Source organism: Bombyx mori, chromosome 10, assembly GCF_030269925.1.
Source record: "Bombyx mori chromosome 10, ASM3026992v2".
NCBI lineage: Eukaryota > Metazoa > Arthropoda > Insecta > Lepidoptera > Bombycidae > Bombyx > Bombyx mori.
The window spans coordinates 10,950,315-10,973,986 of NC_085116.1; the positions used below are offsets into that span (position 1 = coordinate 10,950,315).

General features: G+C 34.1%; 2 protein-coding genes across 3 annotated transcripts in view; one reads left to right on the forward strand and one right to left on the reverse strand.

Moving 5' to 3' along the window:
* Positions 1-19,747, reverse strand: part of LOC101742529 (low-density lipoprotein receptor-related protein 2) — a 45,438-nt gene extending 25,691 nt beyond the window's left edge. For both annotated transcript variants that reach the window (XM_012697552.4, XM_004923170.5), the window contains exon 1: positions 19,231-19,747. In XM_012697552.4, coding sequence (XP_012553006.1) covers positions 19,231-19,290 — 60 coding nt within the window. In that variant the 5' untranslated portion in view covers positions 19,291-19,747. The remainder of the gene's footprint in view (positions 1-19,230) is intronic.
* A 100-nt stretch (positions 19,748-19,847) lies between these two features.
* On the forward strand, positions 19,848-23,432 carry LOC105842971 (uncharacterized). The gene is made up of 2 exons (XM_012697551.4): positions 19,848-20,254; positions 20,601-23,432. The coding sequence occupies exon 2, from the start codon at positions 20,609-20,611 to the stop codon at positions 22,898-22,900; it is 2,292 nt and encodes a 763-aa protein (XP_012553005.2). The 5' UTR covers positions 19,848-20,254; positions 20,601-20,608; the 3' UTR covers positions 22,901-23,432.
* The last annotated feature ends 240 nt before the right edge of the window (positions 23,433-23,672 follow it).

Here is a 23,672-nt window from a genome sequence, read left to right on the forward strand (position 1 = left end):
AACTCTGAAGCTGGGTGGCATTCCTTCCAAAATGTCTATGGGATCCGGAATCACTTAACACCGAGCAGGCAAAGAACTCACTCATCCGCCTAAGTAAGAAAACAATTACGGCTATGCCACCTTGTGAGCCGCACCAATTGTTTCGCAGCAGAAATAAGCAAACGGCGACAACTACTGGTGGCGGTATAACATCAGTTGTATAGAGTTTACATGCATTTATTATTATATTAAAACATTTTATGAAATGTTGCTTAACGGGAACGAACCTGCAACCAGCAAATTTTATAAAAGTATTCCATTTAAATACCACGATCCCGTTATAAGCTTCTTAATGATTGCATTATTACCTTTTATTGCTTATTTAAGCAATAATGGCACTTTATTACACGTTGTAGGCTTCAAATAAATGAATTAATATGTCGGTTACTATCAAAAGTGATTCAACATCACGCGTCTTGTTATGGCTATATCGATCGAAAGCTGTCCACTGTTTTATGTAGCAGCGAGGACCTGTTATATCATTTATTCAAGTGCCCATCCGGGAAACTCGAAAACGTGAAATAATACATAAAGGACGGAGGGGCCGTCAAAAACACTCGTACCAAATAAGTATATATGCCATTTCATAATTCATGGGTGAATCTTCTTGTAAATAAACGTCTAAGAAACATGAGAATATAAAAGCGATATTCTTACTTTTTTTTTCCTACCTATGCTGATAGCCTTGAGAGGCTATTTCAGCGTAACCTTAACTAGTGGGTGAACTCACGGGGCTCAAACCGGAGTGATGCTAACACTAACCCTAGCAAGAGCAGTGCTTCGCAGAATCGACCACCGGATCGAAAACGCGACCCACTGAGAAGATCCGGCCAGAAACTCAGTGGGCTGTGTCTATGAGTTAATTCGCTCGTCGAGCCCTTCGTCACAAGCGACGGGTTCGACGAGGACGGTGAGCGGGTCTTACAACATTAATTTACGTTCTATGCAGCTTTGACAATGCAGCACAATGACAAATTGAAGTCGTCGTGGCCTAAAGGATAAGACGTCCGGTGCATTTGTGTGTAGCAATGCACCAGTGTTCGAATCCCGCAGGCGGGTACCAATTTTTCTAATGAAATACGTACTCAACAAATGTTCACGATTGACTTCCACGGTGAAGGAATAACATCGTGTAATAAAAATTAAACCCGCAAAATTATAATTTGCGTAATCACTGGTGGTAGGACCTCTTGGGAATCCGCACGGGTAGGTACCACCACCCCGGCTATTTCCACCGTGAAGCAGTAATGCGTTTCGGTTCGAAGGATGGGGCAGCCGTTGTAACTATACTGAGACCTTAGAACTTATATCTCAAGGTGGGTGGCGCATTTACGTTGTAGATGTCTATGGGCTCCAGTAACCACTTAACACCAGGTGGGCTGTGAGCTCGTTCACCCATCTAAGCAATAAAAAAATAAAAAAAAAGCTTTGACAATGCCAATTTTAAGTAGCTTCATAAAAAGGCCGTTGCTTACCCATATTAATTTAATCTCGTTAAGAAATATACAATTAGAATCTCTTAGTATGTAACGGAAGTGTTGTTTTGTTTCTGTCGCTGTATTTGTAACCCAATTTCCATGTAACCAAATTTAAACTACGCAATTTTTTGTTTCACTGTCAGATTCTAAACAAGCTATGGCAAAAACGTGCCCGTTACTATCATGCTGATTGCGGTTGTATCGATTGTGTGTAATGCCGACAATTATCCGAGGAAACTTATTTGGTTGCCTACTTTTGGTTTCACGGAGTCTATCGATTGAGTTGCCGACATAAGCACGAACACTGCACGCCAATTTTCTCGAGAAATCACCGGCCAGTTAAGTCTAACCATCTATTTTAAGTACACGTTAATGTTGAATATGTGATTTGTTGTTGTACAGTAAATTATTGTCAAGCTATTTTGTATCTAGTGTAACAACAAAAATATCATAATATAGTTTTAAGAAAGTGTTTTATTTTGTCTGTAGTTTCCCATAAAATATGTGAATAATTAAAAAAAAAGGTACTGATTAGATGTCCAACATGACAATTTAAATAAGAACACGAAACGTTAACACTTATTTCATTAAATGGTATCACTAGATATACGTAATATGTAATTAAACGTTGTTATTCCTTCACGTAACGTCGATATAATTATACGTTTTGTTAATAAATGCATACAACGGTCGTTGTTCTTTTACTTTCGATTTTAGCTTTCATGGAAATTTTTGTAATATCATTCCTATGAAACTGCAACAGCCATCGTCTTATTATCAAGAGCACATCATCAAGTTTTTATTCACGATAATTACAAAAGAAAAGTTTTTTGTTTTTTAGGTAAATGGCACGTATCGCCGCGAATTAATTTATGTGCGGAGTTTAAATGCTTTTCTAATCGAGTTAGAAAACTAATAATAAAATTATCATAAAAAAATTAAAAAATATATTACCAAATATTTTACACAATATTTATAACCCCATTTACATATAAATATATATTTGTATCTATTTTAAATTCGACTTAAGTTATTGTCTTAAACTTAAAAAAAACGTAACGTATTAACAAGAAAATTAACTGAGTATAAAGAGATTTACACAAGTTTTTTTTCCAGATCATAAGCTTCTATAGCTTTGGATCTATTTTTTCCATCTTAAATTTTATCTTTCTTCTAATCTATCTCTTCTAATCTATCTATCTTTCTTCTATCTAATCTTCAAATATGCGACCATTTGATGGACGATGGAGATTTCTTTGAATATTTGATCGAAACATGATTCATAGTAAGTTTGTAGTCGTCGTGGCCTAACGGATAAGACGTCCGACGCATTTGTGTTGAGCGATGCACCGGTGTTCGAATCTCAGGGGGGTACCAAATTTTTCTAATGAAATACGTACTCAACAAATGTTCACTATTGACTTCCACGGTGAAGGAATAACATCGTGTAATAAAAACGAAACCCGCAAAATTATAATTTGCGTAATTACTGGTGGTAGGACCTCTTGTGAGTCCGCGCGGGTGGGTACCACCACTCTGCCTATTTCTGCCGTGAAGCAGTACCTAATGCGTTTCGGTTTGAAGGGTGGGCACCCGTTGTAACTATACTTGAGACCTTAGAACTTATTCTCAAGGTGGGTGGCGCATTTACGTTGTGGATGTCTGTGGGGTCCAGTAACCACTTAACACCAGGTGGGCTGTGAGCTCGTCCACCCATCTAAGCAATAAAAAAAAGATAAGATTTCTAAAAATCACCCAAAATCGTTTTTCATCATTTTCGATATCGAGATTATTAATGACATATAGAACCTAGACTGTATAAAGGTCCACTGTCATAGCAATTCACACATTGGTAAGCATCTTGAATACCATAAATAAATTTAGCTTTTTATGGGGTCACGTTATAAAAGCATATTATTATGCAGGCGGTTTACAATCGACTAAAAATATTCCTTCACTAACCGAGTCCAAGTGAACGTGTCACGGTGGATTCGTCATTCCTTATTTGGTAATTTACGTGTCTTGGAAATAAGGTCAGAATGGAAGGTGCCGAAATATTTCGAAGGTGGACGGATGAGAAATAGCTGTGTTCTAAATACTAGTATATTCATGTTTAGAATAAGATGTTACGGTGAACTTTATGTTGCATGTGTGTCTCTTGATTTTTTACATTGACTATTATATTTTTTTTGATTACTATTAAAAAAAGTTTGTCAAATAAAATTTATTTTTCAAATTTTTTATAATCATGCAAGTTATTATTATGGATCGATATTTGGTATAAACATAATATTATAATAAAACATAGTACAACAGCTTCAATATTTAATGAGTGTAAGTTTTTACCGATGAGCAAGATACTTGTGGAATCTTGATGACAGTATAAGACCAACTTTACTAATGGTGACTTTACCCCATGGTGACTTCCTTTCGCCGGTACTAGATGGCCCTCAAGTATTATTTGAGGATCTCTCGGTATCGGATTCCCACTTTATCTTGTGGTCGTATCCTTGTTGTCGAGTTGCCAGGTTATTGAACCTCGTCACAGGCACATATTATCATTATTATTTTTTAACCAATGTAGCTATTTTCGATTTGCATGTGACCGAACAAGTTTACGATGTTTTTCTTAAGTTTTCGGAGCCAAAGACAGACATACATTACATCTACGTATTTAATATCGTCTGGAGGCGAAACTATAACTTAAGAAACTTAACAACTATATCTCACGATACTGTTAGTGCTTTCTGTTTTCCAAAAAACGAAAATAGGATTTTTTACAAACAACCAGCGGATGTCATTGACTATTTATCCCTGAAATAACTAGAAACTAATTGCTGCATCATCTACCAGATCCACTTACAAATTTAATTCTTCTTCGGAACCGCTCAAACACACCCGAAACATTTCATCAAAATCTGTTTAGACGTCTAGTAGAACGATTTCACATTCACCGAAAAACACATACAGATACACGTACAAACATATAACATATCACACCGTAGTTAATGTTCATAATATACCATACAATATCTTAAAAACAGTACTAAAACGTACTAAAAATTCTAAAAATAATAATTAGGTATCTAAAAATATCCATAGAATTGTTTTTTCTGTTCTAGTTCCTTTATTCCACCAATAAAGGATTCAACCTTTATTCTATCAACTATTCACTTAAATGCCACGATGAGAGCTTCTAGTTACATATATATCTATATATATGAAGCTTTACTCTTTTTTTATTTTGTTTTTTTTAAAGGAAGGATTACCATTGGTCCTTTTTTCCTGTATCGGTACTTAATATGGGACTTTTTTTTGTTTTTTTTTCCTACCTTTTTTATTGCCGTATAGGCAGATGAGTATACGGCCTATCTGATGGTGAGTGATTACGTCGCTCATGGACGCCAGCAATGCCAGGGACAGAGCCAAGCCGCCGAGGCCGCATACCGTTTAATACCCTCCACAAGCCTCGTTTGAAGAAGGACATGTCATAAACCTATGCTGATAGCCTTGAGAGGCTATTTTAGCTTCGCCTTAACGTGTGGGTGAGCTCACGGGACTCAAACCGGAAGTGACCGTTGGCCCGAAGGCCTGTCCAATTTCACCAGGATAGGTGAGCGAGTAAAGACTCAGGCAGGAGGGATGGGATGGGCACAAATTTTATTAAATTTTTACATAATGGTCTCCAACAAAATGACATTTATACAAATGAAGGCTTGGAATGAATTGTTATTTCAATCATTTCGTATTTCTAGTAACGTAACCCTAAAACGATTTATCTATACTCTATTCTCTATTCTCCGTGGAAGAATACAAAAACATAATATGTATAAGTTAGAAAGTTATTTTTTTTTAAACTATACTTCCTCATTATGTAATTAAACAGCACAGTAAAAATTATATTATCTGTCACAAGTATTAAATGTTAAAAAAGTGGCCCGTAATAATGAATTTACGACTGATGCTAAACAGTACACGGGTCTTTGTCTCTTGTTCTGGGAACAATAGGTGCATAACCGCATGAGAATATTGCACGTTGCGGTAAACATGGCTGCCTCCTCGACTGCACGCAGGCTTGTACACACAAAACAAAAAAATTGCATCTGAATAATGGATTACTTAGGCAAAAAGGTGTACGAAGTATATTCAAGGACTTCGATGAAACGATATGATAGCTGTTATTCGAAGATTAATTTAGGCAACAGAAATAACTAAGGACAATAGTATATTTTTTATGTTATTTGCTGTCTGATTTATTGCATTGATATAATTGATGTATGAGACATCTCTTAGATATATCATTTTTTATGATTTGTTGTTATAAAATACCTGCAGTATATTTTATATGCGTAGTGTATTCTTCGTTCAACAACTACAGTTTTCTTAACAATTATGAACGCCAATTTGAAAGGTCAATAAAGAGTATTACCACAATATTTACATACATATTCATAGTAATTCATAGTAAAGTCCTAGCGACTTCAAACTGAACATTAAATTTCTGTGAACTTATTTATTTATATTTATCTTCTTCTTTTTTGTCTCCACCTTATCCCACTAGGTTTTTTTTTTATTGCCCTTGTAGGCTGACGAGCATACGGCCCACCTGATGGTGAGTGGTTACCGTTGCCCATGGACTTGAGCAATGCCAGGGGCAGAGCCAAGCCGCTGCCTACCTAGACAAGCCGCTGCCTACTGGGTCGCTGCCGCTGGGTCGGCACAGCGAATTTTTCTATTCCATTCTCTTCTATCAGCCGTCATCTCAACACCCACTCCTCTCTCTCATATCGTCATTTACACATTCCATCCATGTCTTCTTTGATCGATCTCTTCCCCCTCAACCTTGGCACTACCATACATCTCCTAATCACATGCATCTTATTTATTGCATATGTTTATTTATATTTATGAATTTATTAATTTATGAATCTATCATAAAAAGGAACAATTTATGACATCATCGCACCTTTACTTTATCTACACGGAAAAGAGTACAAAGCATTTAACAGAAAAGGTCTGTGTCAATTATAAATTCATTGCGGAAATCACGAATAATAATCGAGTCGCCTATGAAAGTTGCAACGGATGTGATCGGTTTGTACAATGAATTCACTGCCATTCATGATGCATTCCCGATACACGAGTTAAATAACTTCAAATAAATGTTATTGGACCTTAGATTCTACGTAATCTAACAATTATGAAATATTTCACTGTTGTTTCATAATGATGCCAATTGGATGGTGATATCTATGGGTTACCGTGATCGCTTTATACCAAGTGAGCAGTGAGCTCTTTCAGACTCAAAAAAGTTATAAAAAACTCGTATTATTCCATGCTATTTCTGTGTGTACTAGTTGCACACTAACTTATAACATATTCATTATCAATATTTTTACATAAATTAAATAAACATCATTTTACTTAATGCGGATTCAGCGCCTGTACATGTGGCTTTGCTTTATGTATTTTATTACCTAGGACGGTATATATGTGCTTTTATAATTTTGTAATTCATAACTAAAATACTAAATACATTTTTTTTAAATACATAATCTGTTTATATGTATCAATTACGTTAGGAATTACGATCAAAACAAAGAAATCTAAATCAATGAACACGGTCTAATTTTTTTTTCTCGATCGCTTAGTAAAATGTTTCGATAACGATCTAATCTAACGTAGTAAATGGCACATGTAGTAAGTACTCTCTGAAGTTCCCATGCGCGAGTGAACTTGCACGACGACGTGTTGGTCGTTGACCTGGCACGCGCCCTCCACATCCCATCAATGAGAATGCTGCATCTTTATAAACATCCTACGCTGCAAACCATTCCAATAACTTAATGATCTTCAATATTGATCATGGAACATGCTCTTCGAATTGAATCTATCGATTTTTATGGTACATTTCTTGACTTGATTATTTAGATTATTATTTTAGTAAATGCTGTCGTCTACCTTGAGATATAAGTTCTAAGGTCTCAGTATAGTCACAACGGCTGCCCCACCCTTCAAACCGAAACGCATTACTTGTTCGCGGCAGAAATAAGCACCTACCCGTGCAGACTCACAAGAGGTTCCACCACCAGTAAAATTTGCATAATTGACCCGACGACCACGTGCTGAGTGGTCATTGGATCCACCGCTTACTTTGAAGTCAGGAGGTCGTAAACGTTCAAACCAAGATACAGGATTGTTTTGCGGTAGAAATAGGCTAGACGATGTCATCCAATCTTACGGGCTCAGAGCCTATATTAATCATTACGAAAACTTTGAGGATTATCTTTTATTACGCGATGTCTTTTATCGTGAAAATGGAGTTGCTTTTGAAAGAAATTGCAAACTGTGAAGTAAGTAAATTAAACTTTGCGATTGAATTGAACGGAAACATAAGGTGCTCTGAGTATATCCGCCATTTGAAATGCTAGTCGAAACCGATGATTAACGTGACCTAGACGTATTTATAATAGCTATTCGGGTCACTTGATCGCGTTCTTGATTTTATAATTACGGGTATGATCAACTTGAGATCACTTGTTAGGATAAAATGTAAATACAATGTCTGTTATAGAGGAAGCGTTTTTTTGTTCGCGAAATTACAGAGATTGATTGCCACAATGACAAGCATAGCCCCTCATTAAATTAGTTATATGTGTAGTGATCTGAATACGATGAAAGCAAAATAATTATAGATCTAAATGGCGAGGAAATAACTTCATCTAGGGTTTTCGCTTCGTGCTTAGCGTGCTGAAGGCCAAAAACGATTATTTCTACCAATAGAAATTACCTACAAAAATATTTTGGCAAGTTATGTGCTATTTTAGGTATCGTATTTACCAATACTATTTATATTATGAAGTGGTATTATGAAATTTGATTTAAATTTATATTCTTAGAAATAATATTTCATAACATATAAGTGAACGACGTAAGATCTTGGACAATGAATGAGTATAATTAAAATTGTTAAATTATAGAACCCGTGATAAAAAGAAAAAAAATGTTGATAAGCATTTTAATGTGATATTAAAATGTTTATCAACAATTTAACAGCGGAAGCAAATTAGTTTCGTACTTTTCAAATTCGAATCGTCACGCGCATTAAATTCTACTGTCATTCATATTTTGTTATCAGAACGATAAATTATTTTATTTTAATATTTTATGTGCTACGTGCTTTGATAACAGCATTCATATACTGTTACATAAATCTACAGTTTGCGAAAATCAACTACAAAAGTTTAATAATTTTTAACTGCAGTTTTTGAATCCGTGCAACAAATGAGAAATGCTTAATCACAATTATATTAAAATTCATTTCATAAATTCATTCATTTCGAGCCCTTCGTTGCAAGCGACGGGTTCGACGAGGACGGTGACCGGTGCTTGTGGTACCTAAAAGCACCGTTAATGGATCAGGAGAATTCGTAATGACGTGTAAGCATTAATAAATTGAATTCTTTAGTGTGTCATAGTTGACCCGTTAAAGTTCAGGCATCGTGGAGTCGAATTCACGACTTCTAAAACTCAACAATGAAAATCGTAACAAGAGATAATTTTTATTAAAAAGCACATTCTTTGAAAAGCCGCGTGCGTCATGCACTTTTCAACAAAAGTTGCGTTTTGTGGACAAAAACTATTTTCGTGACATCAAGTTCTCCACGTAAGCTATTGTGAACTTAAAAGCATTTAAATATATTGCATTTACTGACGTAATATAGACAGTTTTTTGAGTTGAAAGCTGAAACATAAATGTGTTTGTAAGTTTGTAATTATTTATGTACATCCGACGCAGCGACGGCACTCGTAATATTTGTTTTAAAATCTTTGTCTGTTTCATCGACTCTCCCTAGTGGATTCAAAGTTATTTCTTTTTAAAGATTTTTAATGTTCGTTGGCTAATATAATCGCGATGGTTCGTAATTTTGAGTCGTGAAACATCTTGTTACTTGTAAACTATCAGTCAAAATTTGAGTTTTATACGCAAACCTTTTAATTATATTTGTCCTAAAGCGAAGCGCGATATTAGGCATTTCTATTTTAATATAGCAGTTTGAGCACAGTTGAAAATGTAATGAATTTTTTGGTCTTAATTCAGACATTTTTAATTGCAACACAGGCGAGAATATACAACATTTATTATTTTGTCAATGATTGTTGTTATTTGTGTCTTGTATTGATTTATGAAAAATATCTTAGTTCGAAGTCGACTTTTTTAAATTGCTTGTTTTTATATTTCAGTATAGCAACAGTTTAATTAGTAAATATACCTACACCTCACTTAAAAGTTATCGTCATATTTGCCATCGAAACAATTGACGCTAGATTAAACTGTAAAAGTACATATGTTCAATCATGACTAATGATATTAACCATGAATCTTATGTGAAATACTACAAAGGCAAAAAGTTTTCAGCGGCTCCTTCGAAACAAAAAAGTGCCCTTTCATATGCATTTGTATTATTCTTTAAAATTCACAATTTCTCTCCGCTCAAAAAGTTTACATAGATGCTTTTTAGAGAACATAAATTATGATAAGTACCTATACTGAATACAAGAATATATAGTTTTTTAAATAAAAGATATTTCATTCTTATATAAAAAACGGAGTAATTACAGCTCAACACGGAAACCATATGCCTCAAAACAGAAAACTAATAAGTCTACAAAAAATAATACCTTACCAACATTTTTATTTACCGTTCTACAAAGCAAATATTTCTCGGATTCCTAAAACAATTAAGTGATCGAAACCAGTTACTATTTATTTTGAGTTATTGGACCGTGGCCTTGTCTGGTTTCGTTGTGAGGTCGGTAATGATTCTCTTAACTATTAAAGTAATGGGACTTTCTACCACTTGATTGTTTTCATCGCCCATAACGTACTCATTTATTGATTCAGTATTGTTTTTTCTTGTCTAAAAAGATTTTAAGTTTAAATATTAGCATTCACTTTAAAGCTAACATTTAGGTATTGATTTTGAAATCTTTCTTTATTTAACAATATCTTTGATATTTTTCGTTGATCGTTTCCAATTACAGAACTGGTAAATTTAAGTAGATTAAGATGTTCTAAAAATTATACTTCGAATAGATAATTAAATCTCAATTGTACACACAGATTATATTTATAGCGTAAGTACGTTTAAAATCATATTTTATTTGTTAGCAACATTGTATACATAATCCCCAGGGTACGCACCCTTCTTCGTCAACGTCTAGACAATTGCGTGGGTCGCGACTTATTCTCGTCTTGAATAGCTATAAGATTTATCAAAAAAAATCATTCAAAACGAAAAGTATTTTCTTTCAAGTTCTCACAGCTTAGTTCAATTGAATATGTTGTCTACAAACAAAATAAAATAATATTATAATAAACATTGGATTATACGTATTTGTGAGTTAAAATTAGACTAGTTGAGTATTTAAAAAAATCAAATACTTTTTTTTTTTTTTTTAAATACTAAGGAAGATAGTTGTTACTTACGCAGAAAAGTAGCTATGAATACCACTTAGATAGAGACATTCTTTTTTTCATAATATAATAGGAGAGCCAATACATATCAACGCATATTGTTATTGTTAATATTCACGATTAATTCATTAGACACGAAGCCTTACCGTTAAGTATATGGATCATGCTTGTGAACTTCAGTCAAAAGTCAACAAAAACTCAAAACCTTTTGCCCGTAGATGTTAAAAATTGCTGAAGGATATTTCGACCTCATACCGGTTCGTACTACTATTGCGCCTATTTCTTTCGCGTAGAAATCATGCATTCTACCTTGATGGATAGCTGTTAATACAATACAACGTGCTTCAAGGTGGACTACAGCAATCATGTTGTCATTCTGTTACCACTTAATACCAGGTTAAGTTTAAGATCACCAACCAGTACAGTAATAAAAAAAGATGAAGTCGATCACGATTGATATAACTAATAACGGTAAAATAAGTGAAAATAATTTTAAAACTCTTTCTGATAGTTTCGCAAAAAAATTGCATGCCCACTGAATAGAATAAGCATAATGGAGAAGATGTAACTGCAGACGATTTGATCTTTTTGGAAAGATTTGTGGGCCTTCCTGTTACGAAGTCTATAATTGGGTATTAGCGTTAATACCTTTCTATTACGCAATCTCGCCGAGAGGAATTTAAGGTCTCTTGGAAACGTGTTCTTTGATATTTAATGAAACGAGTCCCAGTTAATAGGAACAGGACACCGTGTACTAAAATATTAACGTTTGATAATAAATATGTAATGAAACATAGTGTGATATTTCAAAATGTTCAACAGTACAGCAGGAGCTGCCTGTAAATTGCAAAAGCGTTTAGTTGGAAGGTTCTTAGCATTGATCGTTAGAACTAACCAAGAATATCTTAAGTGGCTGACAACACTGTTGCTAATAATAAAACTAGCAATCAGTCTATAGATAACATTCAAAAATTGAAACTTAATAAAATAAGTATAGTCTTGGGACACGTTCTTCAGCTTAACGAAATGTGATTTTTAATATTAGAAAATTTACTGAGTCAAAATTAAGAGATCGATTGTACATTGTACGTATTTTTTATTCGTTTTACAAAGAAAAATGTATGATTTTGTATTAAAAATTAATCAAAGACAACAGTAATCACACGTTCGATCCATAAACGATGACAAATACCCTATTTCCAATTAATACTTGGTTGATCCAACGTAGGGTGTATCAATTGTGTTCTGTTTGGACCTCGTGTTCGTCCATCGGATTACAAATATTATAGAAACGCCGTAATTCGGACAGTGATTTATATGACGGGGGTGGCGGCCACCCTCCCAAGGGGCACCGGCCACTACTGCTTATTCCAAACAACATTGATTTCTGCTAAGGGACACGCTTTGAGTTTTGTCACGATGACATTTCAAAACTAGTCCAATTGGGAAATCAAAGATATTATATGGTATCGACAATATTTTACAAATAAATACTTAATTGTAAGAGTGAGATAAATAGGACACACAACATAATTTAATTTATTCTTGTTCACGCATTGATTGCCTAAGAAAAAGTAATTCTTAGCTAGTCATTTCGAATACTTATACCCTACTGTTTTTATTTTTATTACGTAAACGGGTGAACGAGCACACGGTTCACCTATTGTAAAGCGGTTTCTGGAGCCCGTAGACACATCAAAGTAAATGCCAACTCCAAGACAAGAGGTCAAAGTCTTACTTGTATTGTAAAACGGCTGTTCCAAATAGCCAGGATGGCAGTACCTAGTACCTACCCGGACGGGCTTACAATACGCTCTTAGAATACTTACTTACCTATGACAAAGTCGATATCTTTAATGGACACGTTTGGCGATTAGAATCTTGGTTTATTGTTTATTGTGTGCGCTTCTAATTGACCGCTGATTGTTTTAATGATAAAAGACTTCATATTGAATTTCAATGATACTTGTGCTTTCAGATATCAAATTAATATAAAAAATTTAAGTAGGTATTTCATAAATCGTCATAAAATTTCCTCGAACGCAAATATTATAAATATTAATTCTTAATTACACTTTTTATTCGATCGATACAACGTGAAATATTTTGAACGAGAAAAGCGTTATAAGCGTATTGTTCAACAAGCTTAACAAATAAGCGCTTTAGTTTTCACTTTCTCCGCAATACTTAAATCCAATTGTTCACAGTTTGAGAAATGCAAGTTCACTCTTCAAAGGAGCCATTAGCTGAGCGCAGGCAAAATATATTGCTTTTGAAGTTTTTGTACTATGATCACTGAACGTCTGTGTATAAGAAAATTTCTATGCAATTAGTGTTTACGTTAAGAATCTAACGAATTCAATTCCAACTACTAGTGGTGTTTTTTTTGGTCGGTAGAGATGGACAAATGAGCACAAGGTTTATTCGGTGTTAAATTGTTACCCAGGCCCATGAATGACGGCATCCACCTTAAAATCTCATAGGTACTTTAATCACGGGTGTCCTACCCTTCAAACCAGAAATCGTGACTAACAGAAATAGACAACATCGTAGTACTTTTCCATGGGGGCTTTTTCTTTTTACTACACCTCGAGTAATAAATTATAAGTTTTTTGAGCTTTATTTTGTGAGCCGATATTTCGTTTAGTAGGTTTAGTGATTTACGGATATATTAAAAAAAACAAAGGATTTGAACCCCGGTAACACTTGATGCATTTAAGGCGGGCGTTATGCATCACGTTAAGGCTATCAAGCCTTGAGAGGCTATTTCAGCGTTGCCCTACCGTGTAGATGAGCTCCCGGGGCTCAAACCAGAGGTGTTGCTAACACTGGCCCTAGTAAGAGCAGCGCTTGGCAAAATCTACCACCGGATCGCGACCCACTGAGAAGATCCGGCGAGAAACTCATTGGGCTGTCTATGGGTTAATTTACTCGTCGAGCCCTTCGTCGTAAGCGATGGCTCCGGCGAGGACGGTGACCGGAGATATTGCCGTCTTCTCAACTTTACTGAAGTTCAAATGGACCCCGAAGTAAATGCCATTTCTTTCATTTGAAGGTGTACCTCGCGTACATAGTGAGTTTCCGGAAATCATTTCTGGCTCAAACAATGAAAGCATGAAGAGAGCTTCCTATGTGTTTCTCGTTTGCTATGCTTTCTTCAAATCAGGTTACTTTACAAAAGTGGCCTTCTTTGGCTTTATCGACATCTATGCGCAGCGGTGATCACTTCCTATCAGATAGACCACGTGCCTTACGCATTGTTACACAAAAAGCACGGCTTCTCAATTTGATCGCACTGTTGGTATAATCATTAATGACCTTGACTACTCACGGTTGTAATTATTGAAAGACATTTGGAATTAGGTACTTACTTGTTCTTGTCCCGTATATGTGTTACTGGTATCTGTCTATAATAGAAAAAAAACCTAAGCCTTAAAATGTGGGGAAAAAATAATTTCATACTCATGATTTAAAAAAAAAAACTAAATATATTGCGTGAATCCTTTCTTAAGCCCGCGCACAATATCGTGCATACGAAACGCACATTACATGGGTAGGTCATAAATATGGCAAGTAATTTCAAAATAAAAAACTTGAAAAACAAAAATTCAATTAACATAGTCAATTTGCAGGTAAATCCATTTATATTATCTTATTATTTAACGGTATACCGTTAAAAGCGTTCCTTTTCTTTTGTTCGTAAGAAACTGTTAATTAATTACACAGCTATCCATCCTTATTGGGGCAATTATATCGAGAAACTGGGTTGCAAATCGTTCATCTGTCGGCAGGCGGACTCTCATTTATTACGGTTCACGAATGCTCAACTTTTTACTGGACCTCTTGACACTGCCTATCATTAAATTAATGATCACTTAATTGGATTAAACACCGGCGCTTGCAAAAACCCAGTTGAAATATTAGCTTTTAAATGTGTTTTTTTTTAGTGCTACGATCGCACTACATCGATCTTAAAATGTTTGACGTTATGACAGAGCATTAACATGTTTGAAAACATAATAGTCCCATTGAATTTTAAGAATTTATTGCTGCAGTTATTAAAAACGTACTGTTACTTGAACTAAATTGAAATTGCGTGTGGCGATGTTTAGTTCTGCAAATATTCACTCACGCTAATTCGGAAATGACCCACTTTTACTACTTTACGTAGGAAATAATTGGCTTCTGTTAAATTTTACGTAAAATTATAAATTATCTAAAATAAATGAGAATAAAATCTTATACTAATGTGAAACTACAGAAACTAGTAGAATGTTTTTTTTTTTTTTGTGTTATGGCGAGTGTAGAATCTCCAACCGCTTGTTTTGGGAAAAAAAACTTTTAGGCTGCGAATATAAAATTATTACAGGTATTTTTTTTATTTTCTTTATAGGCTATGGCTGTAAATATCAGTACATAAAAATTTATATAGCCTACGAGTCGAGCCACAGTTCAATTGAGCCTAGGTAAATCCTAACACTTATAGAAAAACAGGAAAATCTGCCTGAGTGTGTTAATGTTATAGAGCCGGTTTTCTAGGATTTAGCTGTTTATATGGATTGATAGGGCATACAGGTCGTAGGCACAGCAACCTGACCATTGACGGTGACCCACAGTATGTGAGACGCATGCAACGGTACCTAGCCGACCGTACCTATTCACCGTGCAACTGGAATACTTGATTATACAGAAAATTTAACGGCGTAGCAAAGATTTTATGTATTATTTGATATAAGATAATTTTAAGAATAACTATAAAACAGTTTTAAGTAATGTTTAATGGTTATTCACTTAAATATGCAATAATATAGCTACTCCACTAGTTCGTGTGATATAATTAATTAGAAAGTTAGAAATATATTATAAAAATTGCATTTATTCTATGTGGGATAATACTAGAAAAGTATTATTTTAATGCATAACTATATCTATCATATTGCAAAATTACAGACTACACAATGGTGAGTGTGGTGTAACAAAGTAAAAAAAAAAAACAAGTAAAAGTTTTGCAAGTGACATGTCACATTGTTTATATTAATGAGAACCAGAGCGATCCATGAGAATTTTTATTTTAATAAAAGACAATTAGAAAATAAACGAAGTGACATTAAATACTGGATAAAAAATCGCCATTTAAAAAGACGTGATTCACGAAAAGAAATTTTATTCTTATTAAGTAACGAAACACAGCAGAACAACCTAATTCGGATGTTGGATGTAAAACGAGATATCTTAACAACAATGGACGTAAGTAATGAAATCTGCTTGTCAATACGGTTTTTGTTGTGGTGTATTTAAATTTGTTCCAATTGAGTTTCATTGTACGATGAATAGCAAGATACTGATCTCGTAATACGATTTGGCATCTAAACTAATCTAAAGTATGTTATTGTATAAGATGATCGATACAATACCATTTAAGCGCATACATGTTTTGAGATTTTACGAAATCATGATTTATTTGGATATAACTATTTATTCAAGAAAAAGAGGAAAGGTGTTAAATGACACTCATAGAAAACGATACACACATTTTTATTAATGCGCAAGTGACTTTATTTGTTTATTTCGCGTTTGCGTCAAAAAGGTGTTATTCCCGAGAGATATTTTTAATATTAATTGAAGTGAAGCCGCAGCTAAAAGCTATACCTAGGTTTAAATCTATTTATATATTTTAAACGAGTAGGTACACATATGGTACACATAGACATACGTATAAAACGCTTCTGTAAATTTAAAAACAGATTTATCTTATGAAAACAAATAAATCAATGAACTATTGTTTATCTACGTCTTTTATTCGCACTTTTAATACGATGTCCAGGGTCTGACATTATCTGTTCGACTATCGTGAATTGGCTCACGCGTGAAAAAACCAATTTAAATTATTGAATAAAAAACTTCTATTATGCAACCATAATTGGATAGGGTCGTTGACTTGAAGAGGCGACAGAGCACATGTGATATGAGAAGACGTTTTTCGTCTATTTTTTGTGCAAATTACTTTCCCATAGATTTAATATGCCATGGCACGAGCCCGGACGAGGTTGCTAATTTGTTTTGATAAAATTAAGTTCGTCACGCTCATCATTTGAAAAGTTTATAGGACCATTATAAAAGTATTTTTCATTTATTCAATATGTTGTGAATTACGATAGAAATCTGAATTTTTTAAAGTATTTTTTTATTGCCTATATGCGTGGATGAGCTCACGGCCCACTTTGTGTTAAGTGGTTACCGGGGCCTTTAAACATGAGCAAAAACCTTGAGATATGAGATCTAAGTGTTGGGTTTATAGTACAACAGATGAGTGGAGATCCTTCAAACTCAAACGCATTTTGTGTTCACGGTAGAAATAGACGCGAAGTGATGGTACCTGATCCGTGGGGATTCACAAGACTCCCACTAAATAGAGATGGAAACTGCGCAGAAATTTTAAGAACAAACAAGTCGTGGGTTTGGTCACTGATAGTATAATAATATTTACTGAACTCAAACAGAAGCATGGAAACAATTGAATAAATTGAAAATTACGAAAACTATAAGTATTCAAATTATCGAAAATTATACAATAAAGAAAACAAACACGAGATTAGCTCTAATAATGTTATCCTTTCTACAAACCTAGAACTACGTTAAAAAATTAAGGATTTTAATTAATTAATAGGTTATGTTAGGTGTAATTTGAGATTTTGACTACAATTATTATGATATCTTTTTTTAAAATTGGATTTATAACATTTCCAAGATATTTAAGTTTTGACTACTGAGCTGAATCAATATATTGGCAAGGAGAATCACAATAAAAACATTGAGCGTCGTAATTGAGTACCCTTCGCTCCCGGCGTTCCCTAATTGCATGGCTGGAGACGATTCCCACGCAAGATGCTGTATCTGGCTCAAACGTTACGTTATGTATTATGTAAGTTTAATCAAAATTCCGTGAATCACGACAAGGGAAACGTGTTCTTAGTATAATTCAACAACGCCCGTTTGTTTACTGATTTAAAAGTGTCCTAAGACGGGGGGTGCTCTTTCCGGGTTCATCTTGGGGAATAATAAAGTTGCGGTTTTATTGACGCGTGTCTATACCTATTTGTCAGTGCATATGTTACTATTAAATTAACGTATGTCAGTCCAAGGTGAAATTAATTATTCCATTGTTAAATGACACAAAGAAATAACAAATATCACATTCGTAACACATGTTTGTAACATTATATCTTCAGAATTTTAATGATTGACGGTAATAACATTCAACTTCTGCTTTATGGTCATTATGAGTTTTTAATGCTGCACGGTTAATTCCTAAATAACGTGCAGTAGGAATCATAAGAATCGGAGCTAATAATTGGGTGCACTAGAGCGGCTCTTGTAATTGATACGGAGAGCTAGCGGCTCGCGATCAGCACGTGCAATTTGAAACACCTAGGACGATATTCTTGCTAAGTGTAGATTTTTCCGTGAATTCAATTCAGAAACAATATTTAGTAAAATTGGATTGGTTGTTCAAATTAGACTTTAGTTGCTTAGAAAATAGATTATTGTTTTTGACAAACATAAATGATGATATAATCTACGATGTTTCTTACAAATTAGTCTAATTCATCTAATTCAAGTATTTCAAATATTTTCGAATTGAGAATCGTATACTCAGCGTTATTTACGATGAGCAGAGTCATTGCTGTAATAGTAAGCGTCTAGGCGGAGATCCAGTACAAAAATGTGGGATGTTGCAACGATTACGGTTACCAGACGCCGATACTTATCGCTTCGTAATGGGATAACATATCGTACGTGCATCAGTGCAAATACTGATACTTATCTTATTTAACCACTAGTAATGAAATTATGTGAGCGTAATTCACAATTTGTGGTTTATAATGAGTCAGATTTGTAGGTGATTAGAGCAATTTGGATTTTACTGATATCTTTACGGAGCTTTGATTTTAATAATGGTCAATGATCTCCAAAGTTAATTTGCGAATTGTTTTCAAGTTTTCATAGTTGTTTTTTTTTGGTAAATAAAAGGTTCTGTGGCTTTTATGAAATATCTTAATCTACAGATGATATGATTTTTCTTTATTCCAAAACATGTTTATTTTTTAGCTCGTTAGATACATAAAGTGGAAATTGAAATACGGACTTTGTATTCAAAACATTCGACTATGAATCACCTGAAAAAATAAACGTCTGCATTTAAAATTATAAATATAATAAAACCGACTTGCTTACCATCACAATAAATAAGGCGAACCATAGTAAGTACATTATAGTGCTTGATTTGACGTTCATAATTCACGGGTAACACATCAACTGCAGTGTGCTGGTCAGTCTCGAGTTTACTCGCGAGCTTTGCTTTCCCGCCAAGATGTGTTGCAATAATATAGTCGCACACGGCTGTTAACTGACGCTAAGCCCGCCAAACTGAAGCAAAGGCGCAAAGCACCGTGAGTGAGAGCTTCGCGAACCGTCTCTGAATTGTCTGAATGGCCCACTCCACCGAGGGAGGTCGGCGGGAGTCGCGGGAGGGACAATCCGTAGGGGAAACCGCCAACCGCCTGCGGTAATTCACTAAGAAAACTTATTTGACGATTTGCCGCTGAGGGAATCGGAGACGTAATAGAAAAATGAAAACGATTTGTAATGTCAATAGAAGGCTTGGGCCATAGACGCGAGTCGAGTTTGCTCTTCATAATGGATTATTTGTATATTGAAATTAAAGGAAAGATGTTTTATCGTTTTAAAATGTTTTTTTTTATGGTTTAGTAGATTTACACAATTGAAATAATTCACATTTTAACACCTGATAATGGTGACAGACGATAAAACCAAATAGACTGAATACTACAAAAGAACATTGACATTGGACTATAGGTAAACCATGAAAACACTTGATAATTCATAAATGACTATACATGTACCGTAAAAAGGGGTCAATAGAAATGGCGGGGGGAATAGAAACAAACACTTGGTCTATTTTTAAACATTTCGTATAGCAAACTTACGCGTCACACCACAAAAACCCGATAGTTTAACAATTTGGTAGTTTTATTTATTTTCCCCTGGCAGCATTTAAAATGTGGCAACATCGCGAAAAAATTAAAAAACTTAACGTCAAAGTTTACTTCAACACGACCGGTGAAGTGTTAGCGTGTTTACTTTTGCTATAAATCATCGTAGTTTTGTGTAATTGGTTTAATTTTGTCATAAAATACTGCCTGTGTTATCATTGGTGTGTTTTGCTGCATAAATCAAGGTAAGAACATATATATTTACACTATATTTGATGTTATTTCATTGAAACAATCTTTAAAATTTTTTGACGGTGATTAGATACACTAATGGGGTGAATAGACGCACCTCAAGGGTCAATAGATACGCGAATATGGTCAATAGATACAGTTGAGAGGTGATTAATTACAAGAGAGGGGTGAGAAGTCATACTTAGGATAGGGTTGTCGCAATGTATTCTAAGTAAAATTATCCTGTATGTAGTCGATATCTAGATTTCTGAAAAATTAAATTATTTTGAAATCCATGGAGTTCGGTACTGCCGTTTAATTGACTTTTTATGTAATAAAGTTCTTTATTTTTATTCTCAGGTACAAATATGCCTCGAAATTATAAACCGAATCCACGTGGTAAGCAGTATCGCAAATACGATGATGCTACAATTAAGCAAGCTTTGGAAGTATACAATACCACTCCAAATTGTTCAATATCTGTCATTGCAAAACAGTACAACATTAATAAATCAGTTTTATATCGGCATAATAGAAAAACAATGAAAAAGCAAGGTGGGCAAACTGCTTTAGACGATGACACAGAACATCACATTGTACAGTATTTAAATGTTTGTAGTGATTGGGGCTATCCATTAGACACATATGATTTAAGAATAATGGTGAAATTGTATTTGGATAATATGGGTATCACTCATAACCGTTTCAAAGATAATATGCCAGGGCCAGATTATGCCACAAGATTTTTAAAAAGGCACAAAGATTCCATTTCTTTGAGATTATGTCAAAATATTAAAAAATCAAGGGCTCGAGTATCGCCCGATACTATCGAAGAATATTTTGGAGAGTTGGAAGAGACATTAAAAGAAATCGACCCAAACAATATCGTCAATTACGATGAAACAAATCTCAGTGATGATCCTGGGCGAAAAAAGGTAATTGTTAAAAGGGGAACCAAGTACCCTGAAAGGGTACTTAATCAATCAAAATCATCCATATCAATTATGATGGCTGGTACAGCAGCAGGAGTGCTTTTACCTCCTTATGTAATTTATAAAGCTAGTAATGTTTATGACTCCTGGACCACAGGTGGACCCAAAGGAACGCGGTATCATAGAACTGCATCTGGATGGATTGATGGTAACACGTTCGAAGATTATATTAAATGCATTATAATACCATTCTTTAAAGATAAACCAGGAAGAAAAATACTGATTGGGGATAATTTATCATCCCATTTGTCTATAGAGGTAATTAAAATTTGTGAAGAGAATCATATTTCATTTGTTTTTTTACCGGCCAATTCGACACATTTGACACAACCTCTGGATATCGCCTTCTTTAGACCGATGAAAATGGCATGGAGAAACATTTTATTACGATGGAAAAAAACAGATGGCAGATCCCAAGCTACAGTACCAAAAGGTTGCTTCCCAAGGTTGTTAAAACTACTTATAAACGAATTGTCAGAAAACGTCGATTCGAACCTTAAAGCAGGTTTTCGAAAAGCAGGGATTATTCCTATTGACCGCAACGAAGTTCTTTCAAGGCTTCCCAAAGAAAACACTGAAGACCCTGAAAAATCGAGATATGCAGTTGACAAGTCCGTTTTAGATATATTAAAAGAAATGCGGTATGGTACCATAAATATCAAAGAACCAGCACATAAAAGTAAAATTAATGTAGATTCTGGCAAGAGCTTGGGAAACATAGATGAGGAAAACTTTGAAACTGAGTCTGAAAACGAAACTACTAGTAAGCGACCAAAGACACGTAAACAAGGCAACAAGAAGAAAAAGATCAAAGTAATTCCAGGAAAAGCAGTCGATTTAAATTCTGAAGATAATAAAACTGAAAATGAAGAACGTAATATAGCTAACACTGAAAATGTAATAAAAAAATATAAGAAGAAAGTGGTGCGGGCACCCAAATGCAAGATAAATAGTAAGAAAAAAGAAGTAAAAACTCTAATAGACAAGTTAAAAACGGATTTGATGAAGAAAGAGATGGAAACGAATACGGGGACACCAAAATATAACGAAACAAAAAAAATAGATGTAAGTGTATTACCAATGGTATGTGTTGATGAATGTATTATTGCCAGTTGCTCAGAAAATACTAATAATACTTGCAATGATTTAAATCACAAAAAGAACTATGAAGAAGTAATTGACAATAACTGCAATAGTTACAAAGAATCATTTCATCAAGAAAATAATTTTGAAGATTATTGGGGCAATGGTTCGCAACAAAAAGATGATGAACTGTTTGTTAACACCTACTTTGATAAAGATGTAGCAAACGAAGATTATGTTCCAGACATAGTAACAGAAAACATATTTCACGAATTAATAGACCCCCTAAAAGATGGGGTATGTGTAAATTATAACAGCTATGCAGCAGAAGCAACAGCAGAAAACAATAATTCCAAAGATAAAAAAATCGCTATTATTTCTGTAGAAAATGTTGATAGTGATAGTCGTCCGGTAACTCTAAATAAGTGTAAAAAAATATCTTTAAATTCCATAGTTAGCGTTAAAAAAGATAACAGCCAGAACTCCAAAAACATAAAACAAGTTAAAAGTAAATTACGCAGAAGAAGCTATTACAAAAATGAGGCTGATATTTTAAGAGATTTGATTGATGACAATATTCAATAATTGCTTGATTTTATAATTTTGAAATTGTAAAGTTTGTGACTTTGCTCATACAGCGATGACGGCACTTATGCCGGGACAGATGTCATGCAACAGTGTCGTCGTCGTTGTTTGTTTAATTTGATTTGGTTATCATGTCATTATAGTATGACCACATGACAAAATATTAAATATTTGCTTACCTTATTTACTTAGTAAGTTGTTAATTGTTTAAAACAAATGTGTCAGGGTTCATTAGGCCTTTTTCGTTTTTACAAATTAAATTAGGGTAACATAATTATTCAACAAAGTGATAAATACCAAGAAGATAGTTGTAACATTTTGTCATGTGAAATAAATTATTTCATGTTTATGTAACAATGTGGCAATACTCTATAGACTTTCTAATTGAGTTGTTGATTAGGTATCAATAATTAATTAATATAAGTTATAATTTACGGTTTTTATGTATCTCAAAAAGACTAAGATTAAGTACAAAATAAAAGTGTATAAGTAATTAATTACATTTAAAAAAAAAAAAAATATTTTCTTTCTATTAACGAGTTTAATTTATTTAAATTATTATAAAACTATATATTTTGGTATTTACTTAAAACCAGAGGAAACAGATAAAAATGACGCAGCCCTATTAAAATTGTTCAATCACCCCTCAGGTGTTTCTATTGACTCCTAATGAGAGTTAAATAGAAATCACATATATATTTAAGGTTTTTAAAAAATCCAGCAACTTAAACGAATAGAACTAAATAAATAACAGTCAGTTTACCCAAGACTC

Bases quoted from the DNA above. Each gene is read 5' to 3' on its own strand.
- LOC105842971 (XM_012697551.4), top strand. From the start codon at position 20,609: ATGCCTCGAAATTATAAACCGAATCCACGTGGTAAGCAGTATCGCAAA.